Raw genomic sequence first — 26,696 nt, 5'->3', positions numbered from 1 at the left:
GAAATCCAGGTGTAAAATGTGAATTTACAGAGATTATAACATATTATGAATGTTTATGACTTGGTAGGAACTAGATGGTAGATAAATGTAAAGATCTGACTTTACTCCCTGTTAAAAATCCAAAACGTAGATTGAATACTGCTGAAATGCTAACACAGTCAGAGGGGACATATGATTTTAAAAATTTAATAGATGCACTTTTTTAAAAGAAACTCTCTTCAGTATATACACATACCAGTTAGTCGTACTCACTGTCACGTAAAGATACAGTCTGATGAGTCTGATATTATAAATAAAAATTTAATTTAAAACTTCTCTTTTTATTCAAACAGAAAAAGCTATTTTTAACTGTTAGACGGAAAATGCAAAGTGAGGTAATTCATCTTTTTTAAGATAATCTTCCCTTTCAACAGTGTCAAATTCTTTGAAAGTCAAGATAATTCCTTGTAAATAAGGCTTCTAACAAATTACAAGTTTATAGTAGGTTCTTGTCCATCTTCTTCCAAAGTACTTGGTACACTATTACATAGCAACAATTTTTTTTTTCTGCTTCTTCTTCTTTGGTGGAAGTCTGAGAGTCTGAAATCTGCATTGGCTTGGTTGAGCTTGGGAATTTTTCTGGTACCAGGGGTGCAAATATCCATTGTAGAAGTCAGTAGCTGTTAGTGTTTTCTTGAGCATCACTGATCGAACACCAATCCAGTCATCCTAAAGGGCAAAAGACAAACAGTGAAAATGCAGTGCTGGAAAAACTGGTGGGAAATTTTTACTTATAAAACTTTTATCACACACACACACAAAAACAAATCTTTACTACATCCAGGCTGCAAATGGCACCAAGTAAGATAAATGATGAGCTTTCCTGGTGGCTCAGTGGTAAAGAATCCACCTGCCAATGCAGGAGATGCTGCTCCATCCCTGGGTTGGGAAGATCCCCTGGAGAAGGAAATGGCAACCGACTCCAGTATTCTTGCCTGGGAAATCTCATGGACAGCGGAGCCTGGCAGGCTCTAATCCAAGGGGTCGCAAAAGAGTTCAACACGACTTAGCAACTAAACAACAACAAAGTTACTGAATCATTTTTCACTGTCTGAGCAATAGTAACACCTTAGTAAAACTTCATCACAATCTGATGGACAGGCAGTTAGTTGAGTGATGACCCAACTAAAAATGACAAATGATATAAACTATAAACTCAACAAAAGAAGTGTAATTACGTGAAACTAAAGGAAAGTGTACCTTGCAACAAACCAGCAGTATTTGTGACTGTTTGTGGTATATTACTGATCCTGGAATTACAGCTTGTCCTGTTAATTTTGAATCTAAAGAAACGGGAGGAGAAAAAGAAGGATATGAGAGAGAGAATAAATAATTACACAACTTCATAGTGCTTCTCAAAAATCAAAGGGAACATTCTGCAAGACAGTACTAATACTGGAGAGCACACATTTGCTGATGCCCTGACTGTAATCCAAAACTTACAAGAGAGTCATGGTGCTCTGTGTGCATCTTGAACCCAACAGGAACCTTTCCATACACATAAGCAGCTACTTACTCAGTGTCCCGGAGATCAACCTAAAATGTTGAACCTAGAGGTTTTGACCATTTGGGTGAAATAACTAGCTTGCAGTGGAGAGATATACAGGGAAACTTAGGATCTAAGCTGGGGCCTCTATCCATGACCAAACAAATCCCAGTTCCTAGATCCCTGGGTAACTCTGACACCCTGTGAACTACACCAGCTCCCTCTGTGGCTCAGTCTACCAGGAAGGTAGGACACGAACGGGCCTCTGAATGGACCAGATTATGAAATGCTCCACCCTGGCCTAAGATTCTCACTGAGCTGCCCAGAGATTTTCATTATGATATTCACCAGAAGGAAATTAACCTAATCATTCTGTATTCCCTGAAAACCTTAAGAGAAGAAATCACAGAGCTTAATATGGGATAATAACACTGGTATCTACTTCTGAGTTTCTTACAATGGTTAAAAGAGGAAATACATGTGAATGGACACTGCAAAGAATAACATTATAAATGAATGTAAAGTATTACAATTAATGAGCTGAAACAAACTCAAAGAATCCTTATTTTTAGTAAACGTGACTCATGGTAAAACAGACACATTTTCAAATGGACTATACTGAAAACATTTTCCATGACAGCTATTCAAAAGTAAGTACCACTGAGGATTGAACTATCAACTTCTACCAAATCCAGAAGTTTAATGGTATTATCCATCCAGAGTGTCTGCAACGGAATCTGCAAATAAAATGAAAGAAGGATAAAAACATACACTCAATCCCCGACACTTTCAATTATTATTTTGTATTAATCTGGCCTTTCTCTCCCAATTACAGTGGAACTGGGAACTTAGTCTCTGAACCTTATGAAACAGAACATAACATGACCCTCTGCATCAGCCCTAGGGATATATAAGATCTTAAAATTAAATACCATTTTAATCAATATATACCTTTATTAATATTTCTAGTTAAAATTCATGCTCATTATAAAAATGCAAGCATTACAACAATTAATGTTAAAAAATTAGAAAATGAATAATTTTCTTAAGTATCACTGATCGAACACCAATCCAGTCATCCCACATGGCACAAGACACAGTGAAAATGCAGTGCTGGCAAAACTGGTGGTAAATTTTTGCTTATAAAACTTTTATCACAGAAAAAAAAAAAAAACTTCACTAAATCCAGGCTGCAAACGGCACTAAGTAACATAAATGATGAGCAGTTCAGTCTCATCATTTTTTTCACGGACTGACTGCAGTTCAGTCCTCTAGTTCATAGACAAAGAAAGTGAGGCCCGGAGGTTACCTCCCATCCCCAGAGGTAACCAGTTAATACCCTGATGTGTATGTCCTTGTATCTTTTCTATAAATATAATTATCACAAAAATCTAACACATAGTGTTTGACAAGGATTTTTTTTTTTCCTACTTAACCATAAACTGGACAAATTTTCATCAGTACACACTTATCTATTTCATTCTTTTATCTGCTGGACAATATTCCATTTTATAAAATGTACCATCATTTATGCAACCAATGCCTTTATGATAGACATTTCATAACATATTACAAAATTACAAAAAAACTTTAAATGTGATAATAAATAGCCTGGCATATATATCTTTGAGGACTTTTATATTTCTGGAGAATAGTCTGTTGTTGTTGTGTAATATATTTATTAATTCATTTGGCTGCCCTGGGTCTTTAGTTGTAGCATATGAACTCTTAGTTGCGGCCTGTGGGAGTTAGCTGCCTGACCAGGGTTTGAGCCCAGGGCTCCTGCATTGGGAACACAGAGTCTTAGCCACTGGACCACCAGGGAAGTCCCAATAGCTGTTTTTTTAAGTGGACCACTTGGGTTAAAGGGCATCAACATTTTATCGTTAAACAATCTTGATAAGAGAAAAAAATGACAGTCTACTACTGTTTATTATTATTGAGGCTAAGGAGTAGTGCATATTTACTTACACTTGCACATTTTATTTCTTAGGCCTGTTTATGGCCTTTGCTCATTAAAAAAAAAAACTGAGTTGTTCATCTCATTAATTCATGAAAGGCTTTTATATTTTTAGGAAATTAGCTCTTTAGTTCTCAGATGTATTATGAATATTTTTCTAGTTTGTTAACTTTTGATATTGGGTAATTTTTTCCATGCATAATTTTTTATTTATTAAGTAGTATTTATTAGCCTTATCAAATATTACAAAATTATCCAACTACGCTTTTTCCCAGTTCTTTTCAGTTTCATTTTGATCCATTTAGATTTTATTCTGATTTTAAAAGATGAGACTTGAAGGCTCCCTTTCTTTTGGCTAACCAGCCATCCCAACACTATATACTGAATAATCCATCTTGCCTTTCCCCACAGTGAGATGCTACTTTTATTAGACTTTGATTTAAATAGGCTAAGAGAAATTAACATACACCAGGAAAATAAGTTCTTTCGAATTTGTGAAGTAAATAAACTAATTTTCAGACTGCAGTTCAGTCCTCTATTTCTTAGATGAGGAAAGTGAGGCTCAGAGCAATGCACCCATTTCCCCACGTTTAGACACAGTTGGTTAAGGGCAGAGCCAAGGACCAGAATCTACATTTTCTCTTTCTCAGGTCAGGGCTCTTTTCACGGCCACCTCAACAGGACATTTAACTTTCAGAATAAGATAGGCTGTTTCAAAGATGTGAATGGTTAAATCAGAGAATTAAACACATTTGAAGAAAAATATTCACAACTTTATCTATGTAATATTTTGGTATGATATCCTCTTCTATAATTTGCTGACTGATTCTTCTTTCACCAGCTTCCAGTAAGTCATGAAATGATTTTCATGTGTAACCTTTTCTCTCCCAAAGAACTCTATAAAGACTTCTGAAACACGTTTACTGACTGAAAATCGTTTATATTTACAGAGGGCTACAAATACGATATAGGTACAGAATTAGAATACACAGTACTTGTTCTTGGGGAGGTAAAGCTCACCTTCACCTTATCATCAGAGCACTGCAGGAAGGAGAGGGACAGTAAGAACACAGTCATTTCTGTGTTCACTATCATTACTGTCAAAATCATACGTTGGCATGGATTTAAATTGACAGTTTATCTCCTTTGATCTTGACAGTTGTGGACCTGGTCATTAACCTCATTTTACAGGTAAAATGCAGAAGCTCAGAGAAGTTAAGAATCTTGCTCTTCATTAATACACAGCAGCTCTAGGAATCAAATTTCACTTTCTGGTTGCAAGATAAGCGTTCCTTCTGTTATAGCACAAGCATTTCTCAGTGGAGAGGAAAGGTGAATTGCAGAAGATAAGGGTTATTATGTAGTGTTTAACTGTTTTAACTTTAGGGGGAGCTGTCAAACTGTTCTCTCAAGCAGCTGCCCCATTTTACATTTCCAACAATGAATGAGGGTTCCAAATTTCTCCACATCCTCATCAACCCTGATTATGTTTGTTTTTTTAAAAAAAATTACAGCAATTCTAGTAAGTGTGAAGTGGTATCTCAGTGTAGTTTTGATTTGCATTTCCCTAATGAGTAATGACATTGACTATCTCTTCATATGCTTAGTGGCCAATTATATATTTCCTTAGGATAAATGTCTATGCAGAGCCTTTGCTGATTTTCTAATCATGTTATTAGATTTTTGCTTATCATCTTAACCTTTTTGCTATGAGTTCTTTGTTCTTTATATATACTGGTTACTAGACTCTCATCAGATATATGATTTGCACATATTTTATTAAGTAAGTTGTCTCTTCATTTTCTTGTTAGTGTTCTTTTAAATTTTGAAATCCAATTTCTCTGGTTTTAGTTTGTTGCTTATTCTTCAGGCATTATATCTAAGAACCATTGCATACTTCAAGGTCATGAAGGTATATATCCTCTTCCAAGAGTTTTCATAGTTTGGGCTCTTACATTTAGGTTTCTGATCCATACTGAGCTCATTTTTATACGTGGTGTGAGGCAGGGATCCAAATCCATTTCTTTCTATTCTGAATATCCAGTTGTTCAAGCACCATGTGGTAAAAAGACTATTCTTTCCCCATCAAATTGTCTTGGAATCCTTATCACAAATCACGTGACCATAAATGTATGGGTTTATTTCTGGACTCTCAATTCTATCCCATTGAGCTTTATGTTTATCTTTTCCAGTATCACATTGCCTTGATTTTTGTAGCTTTGTAGTAAGTTGTAAAATCAGGAACTATTAGTCCTCCAATTTTGTTCTTTTTCAAGACTTTCTGTCTATTCTGGACCTCTTGGGATTCCATATGAGTTTTAGGATAAACGTCCATTTTTGCAAAGAAGTCAAGTAGGATTTCTATAGGAAATATGTTGAGTTTGTAGATCAATTTGGGCAACAGTGCCATCTTAACAATATTAAATCTTATTTGCAAACACAGAGGTCTTTCCATTTACTTAGGAATGCTTTGCTGTTTATTAGCTCTATTGTTTTGGAGGGGAGCTGCTGCTGCTGCTGCTGCTGCTGCTGCTGCTGCTGCTGCTGCTGCTGCTGCTGCTGCTAAGTCACTTCGGTTGGGTTTGACTCTGTGCAACCCCATAGACAGCAGCCCACCAGGCTTCCCTGTCCCTAGGATTCTCCAGGCAAGAACACTGGAGTGGGTTGCCATTTCCTTTTCCAGTGCGTGAAAGTGAAAAGTGAAAGTGAAGTCACACTCAGGTGTCTGACTCTCAGCAACCCCATGGACTGCAGCCTACCAGGCTCCTCCGTCCATGGGATTTTCCAGGCAAGAGTACTAGAGTGGGGTGCCACTGCCTTCTCCATTGGAGGGGGGAGTCTTTATAATGTTCTAATATAATGCTATAGACATAGTTTTACACTGTTCCTTTTTTTCTTGTCTAATTACTCTGGCTATAACCTCCAGTACAATACTGAATACAAGTGGTGAGTTGTTGTAAAGCAGAAACCAACACAACACTGTAAAGCAATTATCCTCCAATTAAAAATAAAAAACTTTTAAAAAACAGTGAGAGTGGAGATCTTTGTCTTGTTCCTGATCTTAGAGGGAACAATTTCAATCTTCTACCACTAAATGTGATGTTAGCTTTGGATTTTTTTTTTTTTTTTGGTAGATATTCTTTACCAGTTTGAGGAAGTTCCTGTCTATTCTTAGTCTGTTGAATATTTTTATCATGAAAAGATAATGGATTTTTCAAAGGCCTTTTCTATATCTACTCAGACAGTTATGTGGTTTATGTCCTTTATTCTATTAATATGGTGTATTACGTTGATTTTTCTATGCTGAACCAACCTTGTATTCCTGGGCTACATCGCACGTAACCACGGTGTATAATCCTTTTCTACATGTTGTTTGACTCAGTCTGTTAATTCTATTAAGGATTTTTGCCCCTACGTTAATAAGGGCTATTGATCTGTAGTTTTCTTTTTTTGTAAATCTTTATCTGATTTAGCTTACTGGAGTTTTGTATTAGCTGCTCCCTCTGCCTGGAATGCTCTTTTCCTAATCTGGGCATGACTTTTTCCTTCCTGTCTTTCAGATCTCAGCTTAAATGTCAGTTCAGAGTGGCCTTCCCCAAACAGATATCCAATCTAAAATAGCCACCAGTGAATCTATCACATTATCTTCCATTAATTTTCACTGAAGAGCTTATCACACTATCTGATATTATCCTTATTTATTTGTTTTTGCTTTCCCACATCACCTCTAACACCCAGAACAATGCCTAGCACATAACAGGATTTCAATAAATTATTTTTTTAGTGAATGAATAATAGTAGGTATCAGATACTGTACTAGATGCTTTATATACAATATGTCATTCTAATTTTCAAATGAATTAACTAAATCTCAGAAGTTAAATAACTTTCTCAAGTCTACAAAGCTAGGAAGTAGCAGAGAGAAGCTGGAATCCAGCTCTGTCTGGTTCTAAAGTCAATGTTGCTTTCCCTAATACCATTCAGTTACAGCAGGAAAAGTACAGGGTTTGAAGTCAGGCAGATCTGGTTCAAAACCTGACTCTCACTAACAATGTGACTGTCAACAACATTCAGTAGCCATTCATTGAGCATCTACTTTAAGCCTCAATTTGGCAACTTAAAATGGGATAATACCCATAACATAAGGTTGTAATCCTCACTGAAGATCTGGGCATGTTACAGATATTCAAAGGCAGTTCTCCATTTTAACCAACAAAGGTAGTCCATTAAAAACCCCAAACTTGGGACTTCCCTGGTGGTCCAGTGGTTGAGAATCTGCTTGCCAATGCAGGGGACACAGGCTCAATCCCTGGTCCAGGAAGATCCCACACATGGGCAACTAGGCCCATGTGCCGTAACTATGGAGCCCACTCTCCAGAGCCTAGGACCTGGAACTACTGAGCCTGAGTGAGGCAACTCCTGAAGCCCATGTACCCTGGAGCCTGCGCCACGCAACAAGAGAAGCCACCGCAATGAGAAGCCGCAACGAGAGAGGAGACCCTGTTCACCTCAAGCAAGAAAGCCCATGCACAGCAACAAAGACTCACGGAAGCCAAAAAGTAAACTAAAAAATAAAAAAGTTAAAAAAGATTCTATATAACAAATATTTTAAAAATGAATGTCAGATATACAAAAGAATTAAAATAGGGACTCAAACAGATATTTGTACATCCACATTCATACCTGCATTATTCTCATTAGCTAAAAGGTGGAAACAACGCAAATGGCCATCAAGAGATGAGTGGATAAACAAAATGTGCTACATATATATACAATGGAATGCTATTCAGCCCTAAAAAAGAATGACATTTTGATACATGGTATACCACATGAAAGAAACTTGAAAACATTATGCTAAGTGAGATAAGCCAGGCACAAAAGGACAAGTATTGTATGATTCCACTTATATGAGGTGCCTATGATAGGCATATTCACAAACAGAAAGTAGAACAGTGATTACCAGGGATGGTGGGATGGGTAGAATGGGGAGTTGTTATTTAATGGTTATAGAGTTTCAGTTTGAGATGCAGAAAAAGTTCATTTAGAAATTAATTTCAGGGACCTCCCTGGGAGTCCAGTGATTAAGAATCTGTCTGCCAATGCAGGGGACACAGGTTCCATCCCCAGTCCAGGAAGATCCCACACGCTGAGGAGCAGCTGAGCCTGCAAGCCACAACTACCAAGCTTACATGCCTCAACTACTGAAGCCCGTGCACCTAGAGCCCGCACTCTTCAAGAGAAGCCACCGCGACGAGAAGCCTATGCAATCAAAACTAAAATAATTACTAAATGAAACAAATGCATTTCAGGATCCTTAGGTTTTGTTTATGAGATTCCTAAATAAAAATACTTCAAAAGTAAATTACAACACACACACACATATACACACACAGTTAGGTAAAACTGCAATGTGACTTCCAACTTACTATATTTCCAACAGCACGATAAAGTCTGAATATCTGCTCTGAAGTCTGTTCTTCCCATTTTATACAGCTGGTAGCAGCAGAAATCTTAGGGGCTGTGAGAGAAAACCAATGGCAAGAATGAATATCAGGTCAATGACCATAAATTGGTAATTACTGATACAGCATGACAGAGAGAATGATCTGAATAATAGAAAATTCATCATATTATTTTCTCAACTTCTATATGTTTTAAATTTTCCATATATATACACATACATACATAATAAATAAAAGTACTAGAAGAAAACATTCCCTGTGTTGGGAAGATTCCCTGTAGGAAGGCAAGGCAACCCACTCCAGTATTTTTATCTGGAGAATCCCCATGGACAGATGAACCTAGCGGGCTATAGTCCATGGGGTGGCAAAGAGTTGGACACAACTGAGTGACTATAAGCACAGAAGAAAGCATGGGTAAATTTCTTTATAACCTAGGAACAGAAAAAGTTATTTTATGATTCAAAGTCCAGAAGCAATTAAAGAATGATAAATGTGACTACATAAAAATCTTTTATAAGACAAAAAGAAATGCCACAAATAAAGCCAGGAGACAAATGACAAGCAAGGTATTTGCAATTTATATCACAGTATTTTTTATCTATTTATATATACTGCATGAGAGATATATCTATATAATAAATATAAGTATTTACATATAAGTACTATATATATATGTATTACTTATATTTAAATTATATTTAGGAGCACTTTGTATCTATTATATAGATCTATTTCTATCTATTACACAAAGTACTCCTAAAAACTGAGACAAAAGAAACCAAAAATTGGATAAAAAAATGGCAAAAGATATAACAGACTCTTTTCAGATTAAAAAAAAATGCAAATAGTCCCTAAACATGAAAAGTTCCTCAACCTTACTCAAGGAGTAATGTGAATTAAAACCACTCCAAGACACAATTTCTTATCTCTTAGACTAGGAGGTAACACATGCATAAAGTTATTCATAGTAGCATTACTGGAAATAGCAAAAGATTAGAAATAGTCCAAATGTCCACCAATAAGAGGGTCTATTGATTAAACTATGATTTTTCCATACAAATGAGAACTACACTGCCATAAAAAAGAACACGAAAACTTTTTATTGATAGATGATCACCTGCGTACACTGTAAAATGAAAGAAAGAAAGATGCAGAAGAGTGTATATTTTAAGCTATCCTTTGTGGAATAAAAAAGAAAAATGTCAGTTTTAAAGTGTGTGTTTTTGCTTCTTTTTATAAAGGAAACACCTAAGAGGCTAAATCAGAAACTAACAATTCTAGAGGGAGAGAAACAGGATCCAAGCAGATAGGAATGGGATGGAAGTGAGACTCCTCTGTGTAACCTTTCCAAATGCTTTTAACTCTGAATCATGCAAATGTTTCAAATACTCAAAACTAAGCTTTAGTTGTAAAGAGGAAAAAGGCAACCCTGAAAATTAAAACCAAACTGAAACAAAGAAACTTAACTATATAATCTAATATCAAACAAGATAACAAAGCCACATGGAAAAAATAATTATCTCCAGTAAGCTTTGAGCAAAGTACTCTAACTACATACTCTAGAAGGATATATTTTAAGCACCAAAAAAAAAAAAAAAATGTAGCTCTTAACTCTTACTTAGTACTTAAATTTTTCACAGTAATATTGGTATTGCAATTTTGAAATTATTTTATGCATAGCAAATAAAAAATGGTACAGAAATTGATTTTAAAAAGGTTTTTTTGTGTAAGAGAAAATACAAGAAAAATTCTGTACTTTAAAATTTGAATTAGAAACAGTATCAACTCAAATATTTTTTTAAAAATATAACACCCAGCCTTTTCTGATACCTCATTTTGGAACACATCATGGTATCAGATGGTTTCCAAATACTACTCCCCAGCTAAAATGAACAAGGGAGAGATGGCTGATTCCAACGAGGGGCACAGAATTTATAAGGTGAGCCTGGGACACCTTGTGGAAAACAAGGAAGCACTCAAAAACTATTCTGGGGCTTGGGGGATATCAAAAGGGTACAGGAGCCAACTTTAAGAGGCCACCACGGGCCAAATTTGGGACAGCTTGAGCAGCACAAAGCATTAGGAATGTGATTAACTATAAAACACAATAAATAAAAATCCGTAAGTCAAATGATACAAAAATTCACTTGCCATCATAACTGAAGGTGATTATGCTGCCAACTTTCTTTTTTAAAAATTGATAATTACAGAAAGAATTAAGAAATTATCCTGCCCTTCTAGGATGAATTAAAATTCACCCCCAATTAATGAGGAAAAGCTCTTCTTTACAGAATAATGCCAACCATTAAATATAAAAGGAACTGGAAAATAACCATTTTGATTTTCATTGAAATAATTCATTGAAGGAAGGAGCATCAATCCCTGCTAAAACTGTGAAAGGTTGTTGCTGTTTAGTTGCTCATTCACGTTCAACTTGTTGCAACCCCATGTACTGTAGCCTGCCAAGCTCTTCTGTCCATGAAATTTTCCAGGCAAGAATACGGGAGTGGTTTACCATTTTCTCCTCCAGGGGATCTTCCTGACCCAGGGATCGAACTCATGTCTCGGTGTCTCCTGCATTATAGGCAGATTCTTTACTGCTGAGCCTCTAGGAAACCAGATATCTGCACGGTTATCAAAGTATTACCCCACAGATTACCTGTCATTTGCAAAGGAAGAAACATGGCTTTACAGTAGAAAGATCTGGTGGTCACCACCTCAACCAAGTGATCAAACTTAGCTTCTTGACTAGCTTTGGTGCAACCCAGGATTATGGCTTACTGACGTGACATGCTAAAACTGCAGCGAGAGGCAGAGACTCCCCACGTGCATGTTGGTGCTCAGTCATGTTCAGCTCCAGAGACTTCCCCAAGAATATCCTTCAAGCAGTTTTAAATTCTGAGTCATGAAAATGTCTCACATATTCAAGAAATAAAATTAAATCATAAGTTAAAATAAAAAGCAACACAAGGTTAAAACAACCTGAAACCAGTATCACTGGAACACAGTATCATCTATGAAATTCTCTTTCCACAACTTTAAGCCTGAATCTAATGAAGTCTTGAGAACTTCTGATTTACAGGAACTTTAAGGGCTAGAAAAACTAAACACTGAACTAAATACTGAAGGGAAATAGACAATTGGCCTGCTCTCTTCAAAAAGTTAATGACATAGGAAAAAGCAGTGGAGGAATTACTCTAGTGAAGCTAAAGAGACATACAACTCACCATATTTGGATCCTAGTCTGAAAAGATATACAGCCATAAAATATGTTTTTAGACAGGATAATTTAAATATGGACTGGCTATGTTTACTTTTCCTAGGAGATGCATGTTAACATATTGAGGGATGAAAAGTTATAATGCATACTTCCAAATGGTATGTGCTAAGTCACTTCAGTCATGTCCAACTCTTTGTGACCCTATGGACCACAGCCCACCAGGCTCCTCTGTCCATGGGGCTCTCCAGGCAAGAATACTCGAGTGGGTTGCCATGCCCTCCTCCAGGGGATCTTCCCAACCCAGGGATTGAACCCGTGTTTTTTTACTTCTCCTACTTTGGCAGGCAGGTGCTTTACCACCAGGGCCAACTGGGAAGACCACAAATGAAACAGCAGAAATTAAAATATGTATACCACATAAACACATACGTGTATATATAAAGAAAATGGGATGAGAGACAGAGACGTTCCAAGGAGAACAAACATTAGTGATTGTTGACTCTGGGTTAAACAGGTATTCACTGTCTTTCAATTTACCTTTGCGTTTGGTGCTTTTCATAAAAAGAATAGAAAAAATTGTTTTAATCTTTCATAAGGCAACCAGTAACGCTGAAGAAGCTGAAGTTGAACGGTTCTATGAAGACCTACAAGACCTTTTAGAACTAACACCCAAAAAAAGATGTCCTTTTCATAACAAGGGGCTGGAATGCAAAAGTAGGAAGTCAAGAAACATCTGGGGTAACAGGCAAATTTGGCCTTGGAATACTGAATGAAGCAGGGAAGAGGGTAATAGAGTTTTGCTGTGAGAACGCACTGGTCATAGCAAACACCCTCTTCCTACAACACAAGAGAAGACTCTGCACATGGACATCACCAGATGGTCAACACCGAAATCAGATTGATTATATTCTTTGCAGCCAAAGATGGAGAAGCTCTATATGGTCAGCAAAAACAAGACCGGGAGCAGACTATGGCTCAGATCATGAACTCCTTATTGCCAAATTCAGACTGAAATTGAAGAAAGTAGGGAAAACCACTAGACCATTCAGGTATGACCTAAATCAAATCCCTTATGATTATACAGTGGAAGTGAGAAATAGATTTAAGGGACTAGATCTGATAGACAGAGTGCCTGATGAACTATGGATGGAGGTTCGTGACATTGTACAGGAGACAGGGATCAAGACCATCCCCATGGAAAAGAAATGCAAAAAAGCAAAATGGCTGTCTGGGGAGGCTTTACAAATAGCTGTGAAAAGAAGAGAAGTGAAAAGCAAAGGAGAAAAGGAAAGATAAAAGTATCTGAATGCAGAGTTCCAAAGAATAGCCAGGAGAGATAAGAAAGGCTTCCTCAGGGATCAATGCAAAGAAATAGAGGAAAACAACAGAATGGGAAAGACTAGAGATCTCTTCAAGAAAATGAGAGATACCAAGGGGACATTCATGCAAAGATGGGCTTGATAAAGGACAGAAATGGTATGGACCTAACAGAAGCAGAAGAGATTAAGAAGAGGTGGCAAGAATACACAGAAGAACTGTACAAAAAAATATCTTCATGATAATCACGATGGTGTGATCTAGAGCCAGACATCCTGGAATGTGAAGTCAAGTGGGCCTTAGGAAGCATCACTACAAACAAAGCTAGTGGTGATGGAATTCCAGTTGAGCTATTTCAAATCCTGAAAGATGATGCTGCGAAAGTGCTGCACTCAATATGTCAGCATATTTGGAAAAATGAGCAGTGGCCACAGGACTGGAAAAGGTCAGTTTTCATTCCAATCCCAAAGAAAGGCAATGCCAAAGAATGCTCAAACTACTGCACAATTGCACTCATCTCACACGCTATTAAAGTAATGCTCAAAATTCTCCAAGCCAGGCTTCAGCAATACGTGAACAGTAAACTTCCAGATGTTCAAGCTGTTTTAGAAAAGGCAGAGGAACCAGAGATCAAATTGCCAACATCCGCTGGATCATCAAAAAAGCAAGAAAGTTCCAGAAAAACATCTATTTCTGCTTTATTGACTATGCCAAAGCCTTTGACTGTGTGGATCACAATAAACTGTGGAAAATTCTGAATGAGATGGGAATACCAGACCACTTGACCTGCCTCTTGAGAAACCTATATGCAGGTCAGGAAGCAACAGTTAGAACTGGACGTGAAACAACAGACTGATTCCAAATAGGAAAAGGAGTAGTCAAGGCTGTATATTGTCACCCTGCTTATTTAACTTCTATGCAGAGTACATCATGAGAAACACTGGAGTGGAAGAAACACAAGCTGGAATCAAGATTGCTGGGAGAAATATCAATAACCTCAGATATGCAGATGACACCACCCTTATGGCAGAAAGTGAAGAGGAGCTAAAAAGCCTCTTGATGAAAGTGAAAGAGGAGAGTGAAAAAGTTGGCTTAAAGCTCAACATTCAGGAAACTAAGATCATGGCATCTGGTCCCATCACTTCATGGAAATAGATGGGGAAACAGTGGAAACAGTGTCAGACTTTATTTTTGGGGGCTCCAAAATCACTGCAGATGGTGATTGCAGCCATGAAATTAAAAGACGCTTTCTCCTTGGAAGGAAAGTTATGACCAACCTAGATAGCATATTCAAAAGCAGAGACATTACTTTGCCGACTAAGGTCCGTCTAATCAAGGCTATGGATTTTCCAGTGGTCACGTATGGATGTGAGAGTTGGACTGTGAAAAAAGCTGAGCACCGAAGAATTGATGCTTTTGATCTGTGGTGTTGGAGAAGACTCTTGAGAGTCCCTTGGACTGCAAGGAGATCCAACCAGTCCATCCTAAAGGAGATCAGTCCTGGGTGTTCATTGGAAGGACTGATGCTAAAGCTGAAACTCCAGTACTTTCGCCACCTCATGTGAAGAGCTGACTCATTAGAAATGACTCTGATGCTGGGAGGGATTGGGGGCAAGAGGAGAAGGGGACGACAGAGGATTAGAGGGCTGGATGGCATCACCGACTCAATGGACATGAATTTGAGTGAACTCCGGGAGTTGGTGATGGACAGAGAGGCCTGGCGTGCTGCAATTCATGGAGTCACAGAGTCGGACACGACTGAGCGAATGAACTGAACTAAAGGCTACATGTGAAGAGAGAGAAAGATCCCTCACCGATCATTCTCTGGAAACAGACCTGCAAGTGGTCACTCGATCTTGGTCAAATTAAGGGAAATGTACAGTGAAGAAGTCAGAGGATTCAGATGCCAATCACGACAAACAAAACCTCAGGAAAGGTCTAAGAGTCTGGGCCGTCTGCACTTACCATGTGTCACCCCCTCGGCTGGCTGCTGCCTTCCATTATTCAAACTTTCAGGCAAATTTTTCAAAACTGAAATAAGCTTTAAAAAAAAAAAAGGAGGAGAGAAATATATTCAAGATGAAAAGAACAAAAACAGAAAACATTACAAGTCAGTACCGTGAAACTGGGGTCAGGCAATAAATGGGCTTAAGCCATGAAGAGCCATCGACTTGGTGGAGTCTAGGGGAGCTGTCGCTTCTCTGCAGACTATAGGTCACAGGTTTCCTTTCTGAGAATGCTGAGCCCTGACTGGCCGTTAGAACAGCCCGAGCTCAGCCAGCCACACTCTCACTCTGTATGAAGGAAAGCTGTGGAGACTTAAAGAGAGTGTACTCTAGAGTCACACAGTTCTGGATTCAAATCCCAGTTCCACTGCCTACTAGCTGTGTCTCTGTGGAAAAGCTATTTTACTTGTCTGTGACCTTCAAGGTCATCTTCTATAAAAGAGTTGAAAAAGGTTTGTTGGAAAGGTTAAAAAAAAAAAAAAAGGATATAAGAGCCTCTATAATAGTACACTATAACAGTATCTAATACAGTCCTTGGGCACACAAGCCAGTGCTCCATAAACGACAGATACTATCATAGCAGCATTTCCGAGGTGAGTGCCTACAATGGAAAGCACCGTCTATAAACCTGGGGAGAACGTTTTCCTCTACAGAAAGTTTAGTTCAGATGAAAATCACTAATTGGGCCATTAAGCAGTTACTCAGACAGACTGAATGAAAAAGTCAAAGTTCATCTACAGCAAGGGGGTCAGCAGAATTCCAAAGTACATGGATGCAGACGACTGGAACGTAGGTACAAAAGTGGGAGGAAAGCTGTGACTTACTTAGGAAATGCTCCTGGTCCGGTTTGACAGGGATGAATGGTATATCCCTGAGATTGAGAGTGAAATTGGAAGAATAGTCTAAAAGCCTCCCCCTGGAATGCGGTAGATCATACAAAATCACATATTTCATTCAAAAGCCTTGAGTAAGTACCTCCTCTGTGTAAATTCTCAAAGACTTCCAAGCTGATTTTTAGGAAGCCAGGGATAGAAATCATTTAAAATTATATATCATAAAATGTTCTTTTCATCATAAACACTCTGGAAACAAGCAGGGGGATATTGGAAAAGTGTACCATGTTGGCACCCAGTCTTGACAGCACTGCTTCCAATTCCTTCGAGGTGCTCTTGGGTGGCACAGGAACCGTTTCCTGTTTGAGGATTGGACCTACATCAAACCTACCAAGAAAATCAAAAGCAAATAGTAACATGATCACTGACTGTTTCTTATGATCAATATGTTTGTCTACATGAATGTTTACATACCACAAGGATAGTTTTTGTTTATTTTTTAGGCCACATGTATGACTTGTGGGACCTTAGTTCCCTGACCAGGGATTGAACCTGGGCCCCCTGTGGTGGACGCGCAGAACCCTAACCACTGGACTCCCAGGGAATTCCCCAATAAGGGCAGTTTAACCATGGCCATGAATACAACTGCTAGCCGTCGGCAAGGGAGAAATGTCAGTTTCAAAGAAGGATGAGCAACATTAGCATGTTTCTAATATCACCTGAGTTTATTAACTAGAGAGTTTAAGCCTATTAACTTTTCACCATTTTCTGCGTTTTCATCTGCTTTACTCTTAAGTACCATTTTCTGGTCATATAGGCCATATACAGAGTCAATATTTGAGCTTAACAAAATTAAATTCCAATACAGTCATTTTACTAAACTATTAAAATTCATAAAATTTAAAAAAGAAAGAAAGAAGGAAGAGCAAATCTGGCCTATATTTAGATTTTAAGTTTATTTTTTCCCAAAGGAAACAAGTATAAAGTTGCACATCAGGGATTTACTTAAAACCACAAATAATTCTACCATTAGTAATAAACAGTATGAGAAAGTGGCTATATAATGAAAGCACAAAGCAAAGAATTTATTTTCCAAGGAAGTACAATTAAGGAATTTATAATCATTCCTTTCAATATTTCCTTTCTCAAAGGACAAGAGTTTTGCCTGAATTATAACCAATAATAGTGGGTGCAAATGTATTTGCATTGCCACAAGTCTTGAATTTTATATCAAGCTCTGCAAATATTGGCTATCAACTTCTATTACAAATATACTTTGTTTTAAATATGCAACTCTGTGGTATGTTAACTCTATTTTTTACCTATAAGCGTTAGTAAAATGCTTATTATGAAAAGTTACAAACATTCCAAAAACAGAGTGAACAGTCTAAGGAATCCCCATATACACATCACTCAGATTTGAGAACTACCAAAGTTTCACCACTCTTGTTTCATCTGACTCTCTTCTCTCTTTTTTTTTTTTTTCCTGAAGTTAAAGCAAATCCCAGATATTGACTTATTCTGGTGAACTTGTGAATTTTTCTTTTCTCTGGAGACATTAGGTGATAACAGGCAGAGTATTATGATACTCTCCTGATACAATTTAAAATAACTGTTTTTTAGATTGTAGGTATGATTTGAGAAATTAAATATTAAAGACAATTATATAGCACATTGGTATACAATGCACTACTTCAGGTTCCAAAAAAATTTTGACCATAGAAACCAAGGTCAGCAGAAAACCAAGATTATGACAACTAATATGCAAAAATCCATCTCTCACTTATAAATGTCATTTACAGAAATCCAGCTGTTAATAACACTATTTCATTAACAAGTATAAAGAGACATTGCGTAAATTCTAAAACACATGTGTTTTATGTTACAAACCAGGAAGAAACAGAAGAAAAAAAGCACCCAGGAGTTAGAGAAATTAGTGATTAGCACCCACTTATCCACCTCCCCTTTCCCTCAGGCAGACTGACATCAAGATTCAAAAATCACAAAAAGTCTCAGGACAAGAAAATATGCTCTACCTTTTAGGTTTAATTTGCATAATCGTTACTCCAGCAATTGTGTCTCCATGCAGGATGGTGTGGATTATAGGGGCTGGACCACGCCACCTCGGAAGGCAACTGGGATGGACGTTCAAGATGCCGCTGAGTTAGAAAAGACGGAAATTAGTATGAAAGTGGGCTTTTTCACCATTTAGTTTACTGCTGCATATATGTGGACTGAATCGCTTCAGTGTGTCGGACTCCATGAGACCCCATGGACTGTAGCCCATCAGGCTCCTCTGTCCACGGGATTCTCCACATAAGAATACTGGAGTGGGTTGCCGTGCCCTCCTCCAGGGGATCTTCCTGACCCAGGGATCAAACCTGCAGCTTCTGCACTGCAGGTGAATTCTTTACCGCTGGGCCACCGGGGAAGCCCCTTAGCTTACTGCTACCTAAACTAATATGCTATTTTTCATCATTAAACATTGCCAGAAATTTTGAAAAACGGTTAAATCTAGTCTCAAACCAACTAAAGGAGGAGTCAGAGCTAAGTACACTCTCTTGCCATAAGAGACCCATGAAACTCAATAACAGAGCAAGAACTAGTCATTGTTCCAAAGATGTTCCACAACAGCTTGTGATAGCTGGGAGTTCTCAAATAAACACATATAATGTGTTTTTTTACTATATGAGAGGAACCACGCAAACCCAATCATGCATCTCACGGACAATGTAAAATTATATTTTTAGTCAAATTACATAATTACCCTCAACTTACTAAATTTTTATATAGAGTTCCTAAAACAAGCTTGTTAGATCCCCACTGAATGATTTATTCACCATTGATGTGTATCCCAGTATGTTTTTCACCCATAAATAAGCAATTATAATAATTTATTAATCTGCCACTAATGATATTTCCATCAGCAAGAGTATGCACTTGACAGTATGTGTGTGTATATATATATATATATAAAGTGAAAGTGAACATCACTCGGCTGTGTCGGACTCTTTGTGACCACATGGAATAGTCCATGGAATTCTCCAAGCCAGAATACTAGAGCGGATAGCCATTCCGTTCTCCAGGGGATCTTCCCAACCCAGGGATCAAACCCAGGTCTCCCGCAGTGCAGGTGGACTCTTTACCAACTGAGCCACCAGGGAAGCCCCTATATATATGAGCCTCCTATATTCTAAATTCCACTGTTCAGCCTAGACTCATTCATCAAACATTTACTAAGTACAGCTCACATCCTGGCACTAAGTACTGGGGATATAAGCAATAATGAATCCAACAGGAAGAAAAAAAGGACTGGATTTTTACTATGAGCGAGATGGAAAACCACCAGAGAACTTTGAGCAGAATGACATGACTGACTTACACTTTAAAAGGATCGTGTGGTGTTGGGGGGTAAAAGACTGAGAGGGCCAAAGACAGAGCGAAGACCACTTAGGAGGTTATGCAGCGCGAGAGCCAAGAGTGGAGGCCACAGAAGTGATGAGAAGCCGTCATTCCAGGCAGATTTCAAAGGCAGAGCTGGCAGAACTTCCTGATGGACTGGATGTGTGGTGTGAGACAAGGAATTAACAACAGTGCCAAGGTTTGGGGTCTTGAAGGCTGGAGTTGCCATGTGCTGAAAGGAAGATTTGGGGAAGGATCAGGCTTTGGGGTGAAAGGTCCAGGATATCTTAAATGTAAGGTGCCTCTCAGACATCCAGCAGAGCTGCAGAGGAGGCAGTGTGTGCCAGGGGCCTTGAGTTCAGACAGAGATCTGAACTGGAGGGACAAATTTGGGAACTGGCAGCATATATACTAGAACTTAAATGAGGGTGGGTGGCAGCTCATAGATAGTGATAAAGGGCATCATATATTTTAACAATTCATGCCAGTAATGTTAATCTTCCCATGTGACTTGAAATGTCAGTATGAGAACTGACATGTAAGACAATTTAGATTACTATGGCATGTTTTTCATTTTCAGCTGTGCATTTGACTTGCTTTTTTGCCATTTGGCTTTGTGCAAATATTGAAATCTCAATGACTGCATACTTCATAATTGAGATGGACACAACTGAGCAACTGAACTGAACTGGCCATGGAATGGACTGGTTCCAAATAGGGAAAGGAGTATGACAAGGCTGTATATTGTCACCCTGCTTATTTAGCTTATATGCAGAGTACATCATGAGAAATGCCAGGCTGGATGAAGCACAAGCTGGAATTAAGATTGCTGGGAGAAATATCAATAACCTGATATGCAGATGGCACCACCTTTATGGCAGAAAGTGAAGACGAACTAAAGAGCTTCTTGATGAAAGTGAAAGAGGAGAGTGAAAAGTTGGCTTAAAACTCGACATTCATAAAACGAAGATCATGACATCCAGTCCCATCACTTCATGGCAAATAGGTGGGGAAACAATGGAAAATCACTGCAAATGGTGAGTGCAGCCATGAAATTCAAAGACACCTCCTCCTTGGAAGAAAAGCTATGACCAATCTAAACAGCATATTAACAAGCAGACACATTACTTTGCCAACAAAGGTCTGTCTAGTCAAAGCTATGGCTTTTCAGCAGTCACGTATGTATGTGAGAGTTGGACCATAATGAAAGCTGAGCACTGAAGAATTGATGCTTCTTTGAACTGTGGTGTTGGAGAACACTCTTGACAGTCCCTTGGACTGAAAGGAGATACAACCAGTCCATCCTAAAGGAAATCAGTCCTGAATATTCATTGGAAGGACTGATGCTAAAACTGAAACTCCAATACTTTGGCCATCTAATGGAAAGAACTGACTCATTGGAAAAGACCCTGATGCTGGGAAAGACTGAAGGTGGGAGAAGGGGACAACAGAGGATGAGATGGTTGGATGGCATCACCAAATCAATGGACATGAGTCTGAGCAAACTCTGAGAGACAGTGAAGGACAGAGAAACCTAGTGTGCTGCAGTCCATGGGGTCGCAAAGAGTTGGACACAACTGAGCGACTGAACTGAACTGATCAAATTACTGTGCAATGTATCTTAAAAATATGGGAACATTCAAGAGTGTTTGGAGCCAGTGCTTACTGACTCATGAAACCAACCCTAGCATCTCCTCCAGTGTTAGCTGAATAATGGATCTCCAAGGATGTTTATGTCCTAATCCCCAGAACCTGTGAATATGTTACTTTACGCATTTTGTAGATACAGTTAAGGTAAAAGACCCCGAGATAGAGAGATTATCCTGGATTATCCAGTGGGTCCAATCTAATCACATGAATTCTTAAAAGCAGGGGACCTTCCCTTGCTGAAGGTCAGAAAGTGATAATGGAATGGAGAGATGTGAAGTAAAAAAGACTTGATCCTCCATCGCTGGCTCTGAAGATAGAGGAAGGGCACCATGGGCCAAAGAAAGTTGGTGGCCTCTAGAAGCTGGAAAGGGCAAAGGAGTGGATTCTCCCCTAGAGATTCCAGAAAAGAATGAAGCCCTGCTAACACTCTGATTTTAACCTCGTGAGCCATAGGTAGACTCCCAACCTACAGAACTATAAGGCAATAAACTTGTGTCGTTTTTAGCCACAAAACAAACAAAACAATTCAGGCCACTAATGAAATCTTTTACTTTATAAGAAAATACTGAACCAAGCAGAATTAGAGTTCAAGTCACACTGTACTGCACTTTAGATACCAGGTCCAATATATAAAGACCAAGGTCTGTGCACTGTATTTCCTTACAAATAAAACTTACTAGGGAAATTTAAGAATAAGAGCCTCACTCAAAAGTCGGCCAAATGATGCTACCACGCCAACATCATATTCTCCAGATCCCACATCTGGCCACTCATATACTGGAAGCTGAGACTGGACCGCATATTGCTTCACTGGCAGTCCTTTTGGTGATGGGGAGGGCACTGTGACCACCTCCAACTTCTCAATTAACTCTTCCTCTTTGTTTTCCCTAAGGTGGAAAGATTAGAAGAAAATATGACAGGGTTAAGATAATGACAGAATGTTAAACTACTTCATACATTTTGAAGGCATTTTTCTGATTAATTCACAAAGCATTTAAGGGTAAATGTTAAAACTAGTGCAACTGAAAGACTAAAGTTTGGTTTATTTATTTAATTTTAATTGTTTAAATTCAAAGAGCCGCAAGTGGCTACTGGCTACTCTTCGGACTGTTACGGTTCTAGAAATTCCCTGCGCACACTGAAACACATACAGTAGACATTTTACACAACTGGAATATTATATATACTGTCCTGCATCTTGTTTTTTTCTCTAACACTGTATGATATTATGTGAGTCTTTAAAAAAAATGGTTAAACATACATTTGCTTATGTATGCATCAAACATTTCTAGAATAAGAAATTGAAGAGAATTGGGAACTGAGAGAACGAGAAGGAAGGACCTGACTTTTCATTGTCTATCTTCTAAATTTTTTGAATTTTCTTTTTTTTACTATAACCACGTTATTCAAACAATATTTTATAAATATATATGTATGTGTATATACATATTTCTATGTACATACACACACATCCCATGGGCATCATTCCATGACACTGTATGTAACACTATCTCAATTTTTCACCTGCTGCATAGTATTCCAGTGCCAGGGGCTGTTCATTTACTTGGCAGGTATTGCATCAAATGTTGAGGAGTTATGAGAAAAGGAGCAGACAGGAGGGCCCCAAACAGAAAGTGCAGGAGTACTGGGGCTGCCAAGTGAAGCACCAGCAGAAGCACCAGGACATGCAGTCAGAGATGCGAGAGACCACACAGGGAAAGCAGCATGCAGAGAGTGCGTTACAGACAGTGTCCAAAGGGAGCACGTGTGAAGGGAGTGTGTCAGGGTGCGTAACAGAGCAGAGTGTGAGGACCGGGAATACAAGGGCATTTGTAAAGGACTCAACATGAGGGTCTGCTGGGAAGTACTTGCAGGGAAGACGTGATGGAGGGAGATGACAGAACTGAGTCTGGGTGCATGGGGAAAACAAGGAATGGGGAAACAAAAAAAGCAGACTAGGGGAAAGGAGGCAGAGCAGTGTGTGTGGGGACAGCCACCACATACCACGGACCTTCCTGACAGGCTAGACCTCAAATAATTCTCCCCCCTAGGAAGCACAATTTGTTGAATTTCAGAAATACTAAAGGTAGGGAATTTCCTGGTGGTCCAGTGGTTGGGACTCCACACTTCCACTTATGGGAGCCCAGGCTTGATTCCTGGCCAGGGAACTAGGATCCCCCTGCGGAATAAATATTAAATGTATACCTAAGAGTTCTGGTTTATAAGTTTATTCATTGGAAAAGCAGTTCGCTTTTGGACTGTGTCTTCGTTTCAGTCCCTGAAAACTGGATCCAGTTGTACACAGGGAGGAGATAGGTAGTCAAAGTGTAAGGTAAGCGTGTGCAGAGAGATGCCGGTGTCTAGTAAGAAGCCCAAAGGATTAGAGGGTACAAATCATGCTGAGTAGGAGGCAGTAGGAGCGACTGGAAAAGGGAGGTCTTTGAAGCCGGACCCCATCTTAGTCCCAACCTGCTCAGCTGATGACCTTGGGCAATCTCTTAACCTCTCTGGGTCACGGTTTCCATGCAAAGGGGGCAGGGAGGTGGTGGGACAAGTCAGAAGTGATGCATGAAAAGCAGGCGGCAAGGTCTCAACAGCATGGGGTGCCATAGAGCCCAGAGCGCGTTAAGAGTCGGGGGCGTGTAGACCGGCCGGGCGGGACCACGGGGCACCCAAGGACTGCCGAGGGGGGCGGCGCACCTTCCGGGCGCCCGAGACGCCGGGATCTGGGCCCACGCTCCTCCCGCTCATCTGCTTTTCCCGACGAGAAGCCCAAATCCTCGAGGCCGGCCTCAGAGTTTCCACAGCTGCGCCCTCAACACCCGGGCCTCCCAATCCCCGGCCCCGGTACCTGGCGGCGTGCAGCGCCCGCAGCGTTTCGCGGGCGAACTGGTCAGTGCCGAAAAAGAGCACCCTCCAAGGCGGCTTCTCGCGGACTTGAGCGCCCTGGCCGTCCTCCCAGCCAGGGGACGCGCTCAGCCTGGCCAGCGCCCGCCAGCGTGGGCTCGGCCTTCGGCCCGCGCCGCCCCCGACTGGCAGGTGCCCGCAGCAGCACCGCACCAGCACCCTCATCTCTTCCGCGGGCGGCCTACCCTGCGCAGGCGCGGAGCGGTGAGGGCGCCGGCGCCAGGCCGGAGGGGCGGGGCCGGAGGGGCGGGGCCGGAGGGGCGGGGCCGGAGGGGCGGGGCCGGAGGGGCGGGGCCGGGGGGAACTCGTCCGGCGAGGCCTTTCCCCAGCTGGGGCGTGGCTTGCCTGATTGGAGGCGTGCCCCATCTGTGTTGGAGCTGGAAAAAGAATTTGCAGGTTCAAAAGTGCTTTGTTGCATTTGTTTGCAAGATTTAGCCAATCTCCCCAAACAACTCTTTTTAGAAACAAATCATATTTTTAGAAACAAATCGTCATTTTTCAGATGACGAAATCTCTATTTCTTTATTTCTGTACCATTTTATCAGCCATTATAACTAATATTTACTAGATCCCATTTATTTAGTTAATCTTCATATCACCCATACCAGGTAGATATTATTACAGCCATTTTACTGAAGAGGATCTGAGACTCCGTGAAGTTAGGGGAGTTACCTATGTAAGGTCCTCTCAGCTAGCCCCACGTGGCTCCAAAGTCTGTAATCCTAACCTTCACAGCAATCCCAAGTACTAGGGAAGTCAGTGTCCCCAATTCTTGCTTGTAGTCACTCTAGTGACTCAAAGGCCCACTTTTCCCCATACATTGTGGGTACCTTTCCGCACAGAGGGATAACACAGGAGATTCTCAGGGACTATGGGCAGGGGAAGCTGTCCTCAGAAGAATCTAAAAGCTTTTAGTGCTTAGATTCTGTATTGCTGAGGTCCTTGAGTGGCCTATGCAACTTGACTGTAGAGCGGAGACCAGATTCCTTCCTAGACTTACTGTCACCACCTTTCCCCATTACACAACCTCAGGCTCAATGACCCTGGGCCAGTCCTTTTTCCTAAATTATGAACTCTGCACATCCCTGCTTCAGTGCCCTAGCTTATGCTCCCCTCCCCACTTCCTCTCTGAATACTATCCATTCTTTAACGTCAAGGTCAGACGTCCTCCTTGAAGCCTTGAGTGCCTGCCTGTATGGATTTAGTGTTTTTCTTTATGTACCCTTTTTAATAGTATTTTTTTAATATCTTGGCCTAATTTATTTATTTTTATTTTTTGGTCATGTGACATTTTATTTCCTCAACTAAGGATTGAACCAGTGTCCCCTGGAGTAGAAGGGTGGAATCTTAACTACTGGACCCCAGGGAAGTACCTGTATGTATCCTTTTAATGCTCTGTGGGGACCTCTGCTTCTCACAGTTTGGAATTACTGAGGGAAGTTGTCTGATGTATGCATAGACATTGACAAATTCACCTGTGTGTTGAATAGAAAAGAGATAGGCAAAGAGGCAGGGAGGGACTGTATTTCCAGTGAGTCTGCTCATCTGATTGTATATGAGAAGGGGATGGAGATACGATCTCAACCATCTATTTCTTCCGTCAAGTTATCTTCTAACATCCTCTCATGTAAGTGGAATATGATTTTTTTTTTTTTTTCTTTTTGGCCACACTGCAGGGCTTGCAGGATCTAAGTTCTCCAACCAGGAATTGAATCTGCATTCTGGGCAGTGAAAGCACAGAGTCTTAGCCACTGGACCCCCAGGGAATTTCCTCTAATATTATTTAATGGTCTCCTTGCCTGGAGAATCCCATGGACGGAGGAGCTTGGTGGGCTACAGTCCACGGGTCGCAAAGAGTCGGACACGACTGAGCGACTTCACTTTCACTTTCACTTTCCCATACAACAGGACCTATAAATCCAAGTCAAATAGTCATTTGGGTTTTCACCTCAGAGGCTGCTGTCTAAAGTGTGACTCCTCATATTTGTGTTTATGTAATTTTTCTCCTTGAATGAGCGAGACTGCATTATGATCCAGTTAATTTCCAGCAACCCAGATTCACCTCTGATAGCCCCTTCAACACTGTCAAGAGCAGCATTGACTGTCGAAGCACACTCCATCCACGTGATGCTTTAACTGCAGCTTCAGGAGTTGAGGGCTCAGGGTTCGGGTTAAAGAGACACTGTCAACTTACTATGAAAATGTAACTTAGGTTTTTTTTTTCCTTTTTCTACTTGAAAGGGATCCGATTTTTAAAAAAACTAACCATATATAAATTTAAACATTTGAATTCAAAGCAGGGAAAATTACTTTTAGAAACTAAAAATGTAGTTTAATTCTGTCTAGTTTAAAAACAAAGCAGACAGCAGGAGCAAAAGCCCTTCTACAAGGTGCTGAAAACTTTCTAAAGTGGT

At 39.8% G+C, this 26,696-nt stretch overlaps 1 protein-coding gene across 2 annotated transcripts; it reads right to left on the bottom strand.

Moving 5' to 3' along the window:
• Window positions 287-24,500, bottom strand: MTFMT (mitochondrial methionyl-tRNA formyltransferase). 2 transcript variants are annotated; one of them, XM_005685304.3, is made up of 9 exons: window positions 24,227-24,500; window positions 22,053-22,262; window positions 18,360-18,482; window positions 16,608-16,710; window positions 15,450-15,525; window positions 8,912-9,003; window positions 2,184-2,262; window positions 1,240-1,322; window positions 287-708 (listed from the first exon to the last, which is right to left on the bottom strand). In XM_005685304.3, exons 1-9 carry the CDS (start codon window positions 24,445-24,447, stop codon window positions 523-525), a joined length of 1,173 nt encoding a protein of 390 aa, XP_005685361.3. In that variant the 5' UTR covers window positions 24,448-24,500; the 3' UTR covers window positions 287-522. The 2 variants fall into 2 exon arrangements, with proteins under 2 accessions (XP_005685361.3, XP_017909149.1); XM_018053660.1 differs by lacking the exon at window positions 22,053-22,262.

Source organism: Capra hircus, chromosome 10 (assembly GCF_001704415.2).
Source record: "Capra hircus breed San Clemente chromosome 10, ASM170441v1, whole genome shotgun sequence".
NCBI lineage: Eukaryota > Metazoa > Chordata > Mammalia > Artiodactyla > Bovidae > Capra > Capra hircus.
Note: the sequence above shows the minus strand (reverse complement) of the source record. Positions and strands in the feature narration are given on the sequence as shown.

Coding starts and splice junctions, on each gene's coding strand:
- MTFMT (XM_005685304.3), bottom strand. CDS start 24,447: ATGAGGGTGCTGGTGCGGTGCTGCTGCGGGCACCTGCCAGTCGGGGGC. Junction 15,526..16,607: donor CAAGACTGGGTGCCAACATG/GTACACTTTTCC, acceptor TTTTTTTTAAAG/CTTATTTCAGTTTTGAAAAA. Junction 1,323..2,183: donor TGATAGTTCAATCCTCAGTG/GTACTTACTTTT, acceptor CCGTTTCTTTAG/ATTCAAAATTAACAGGACAA.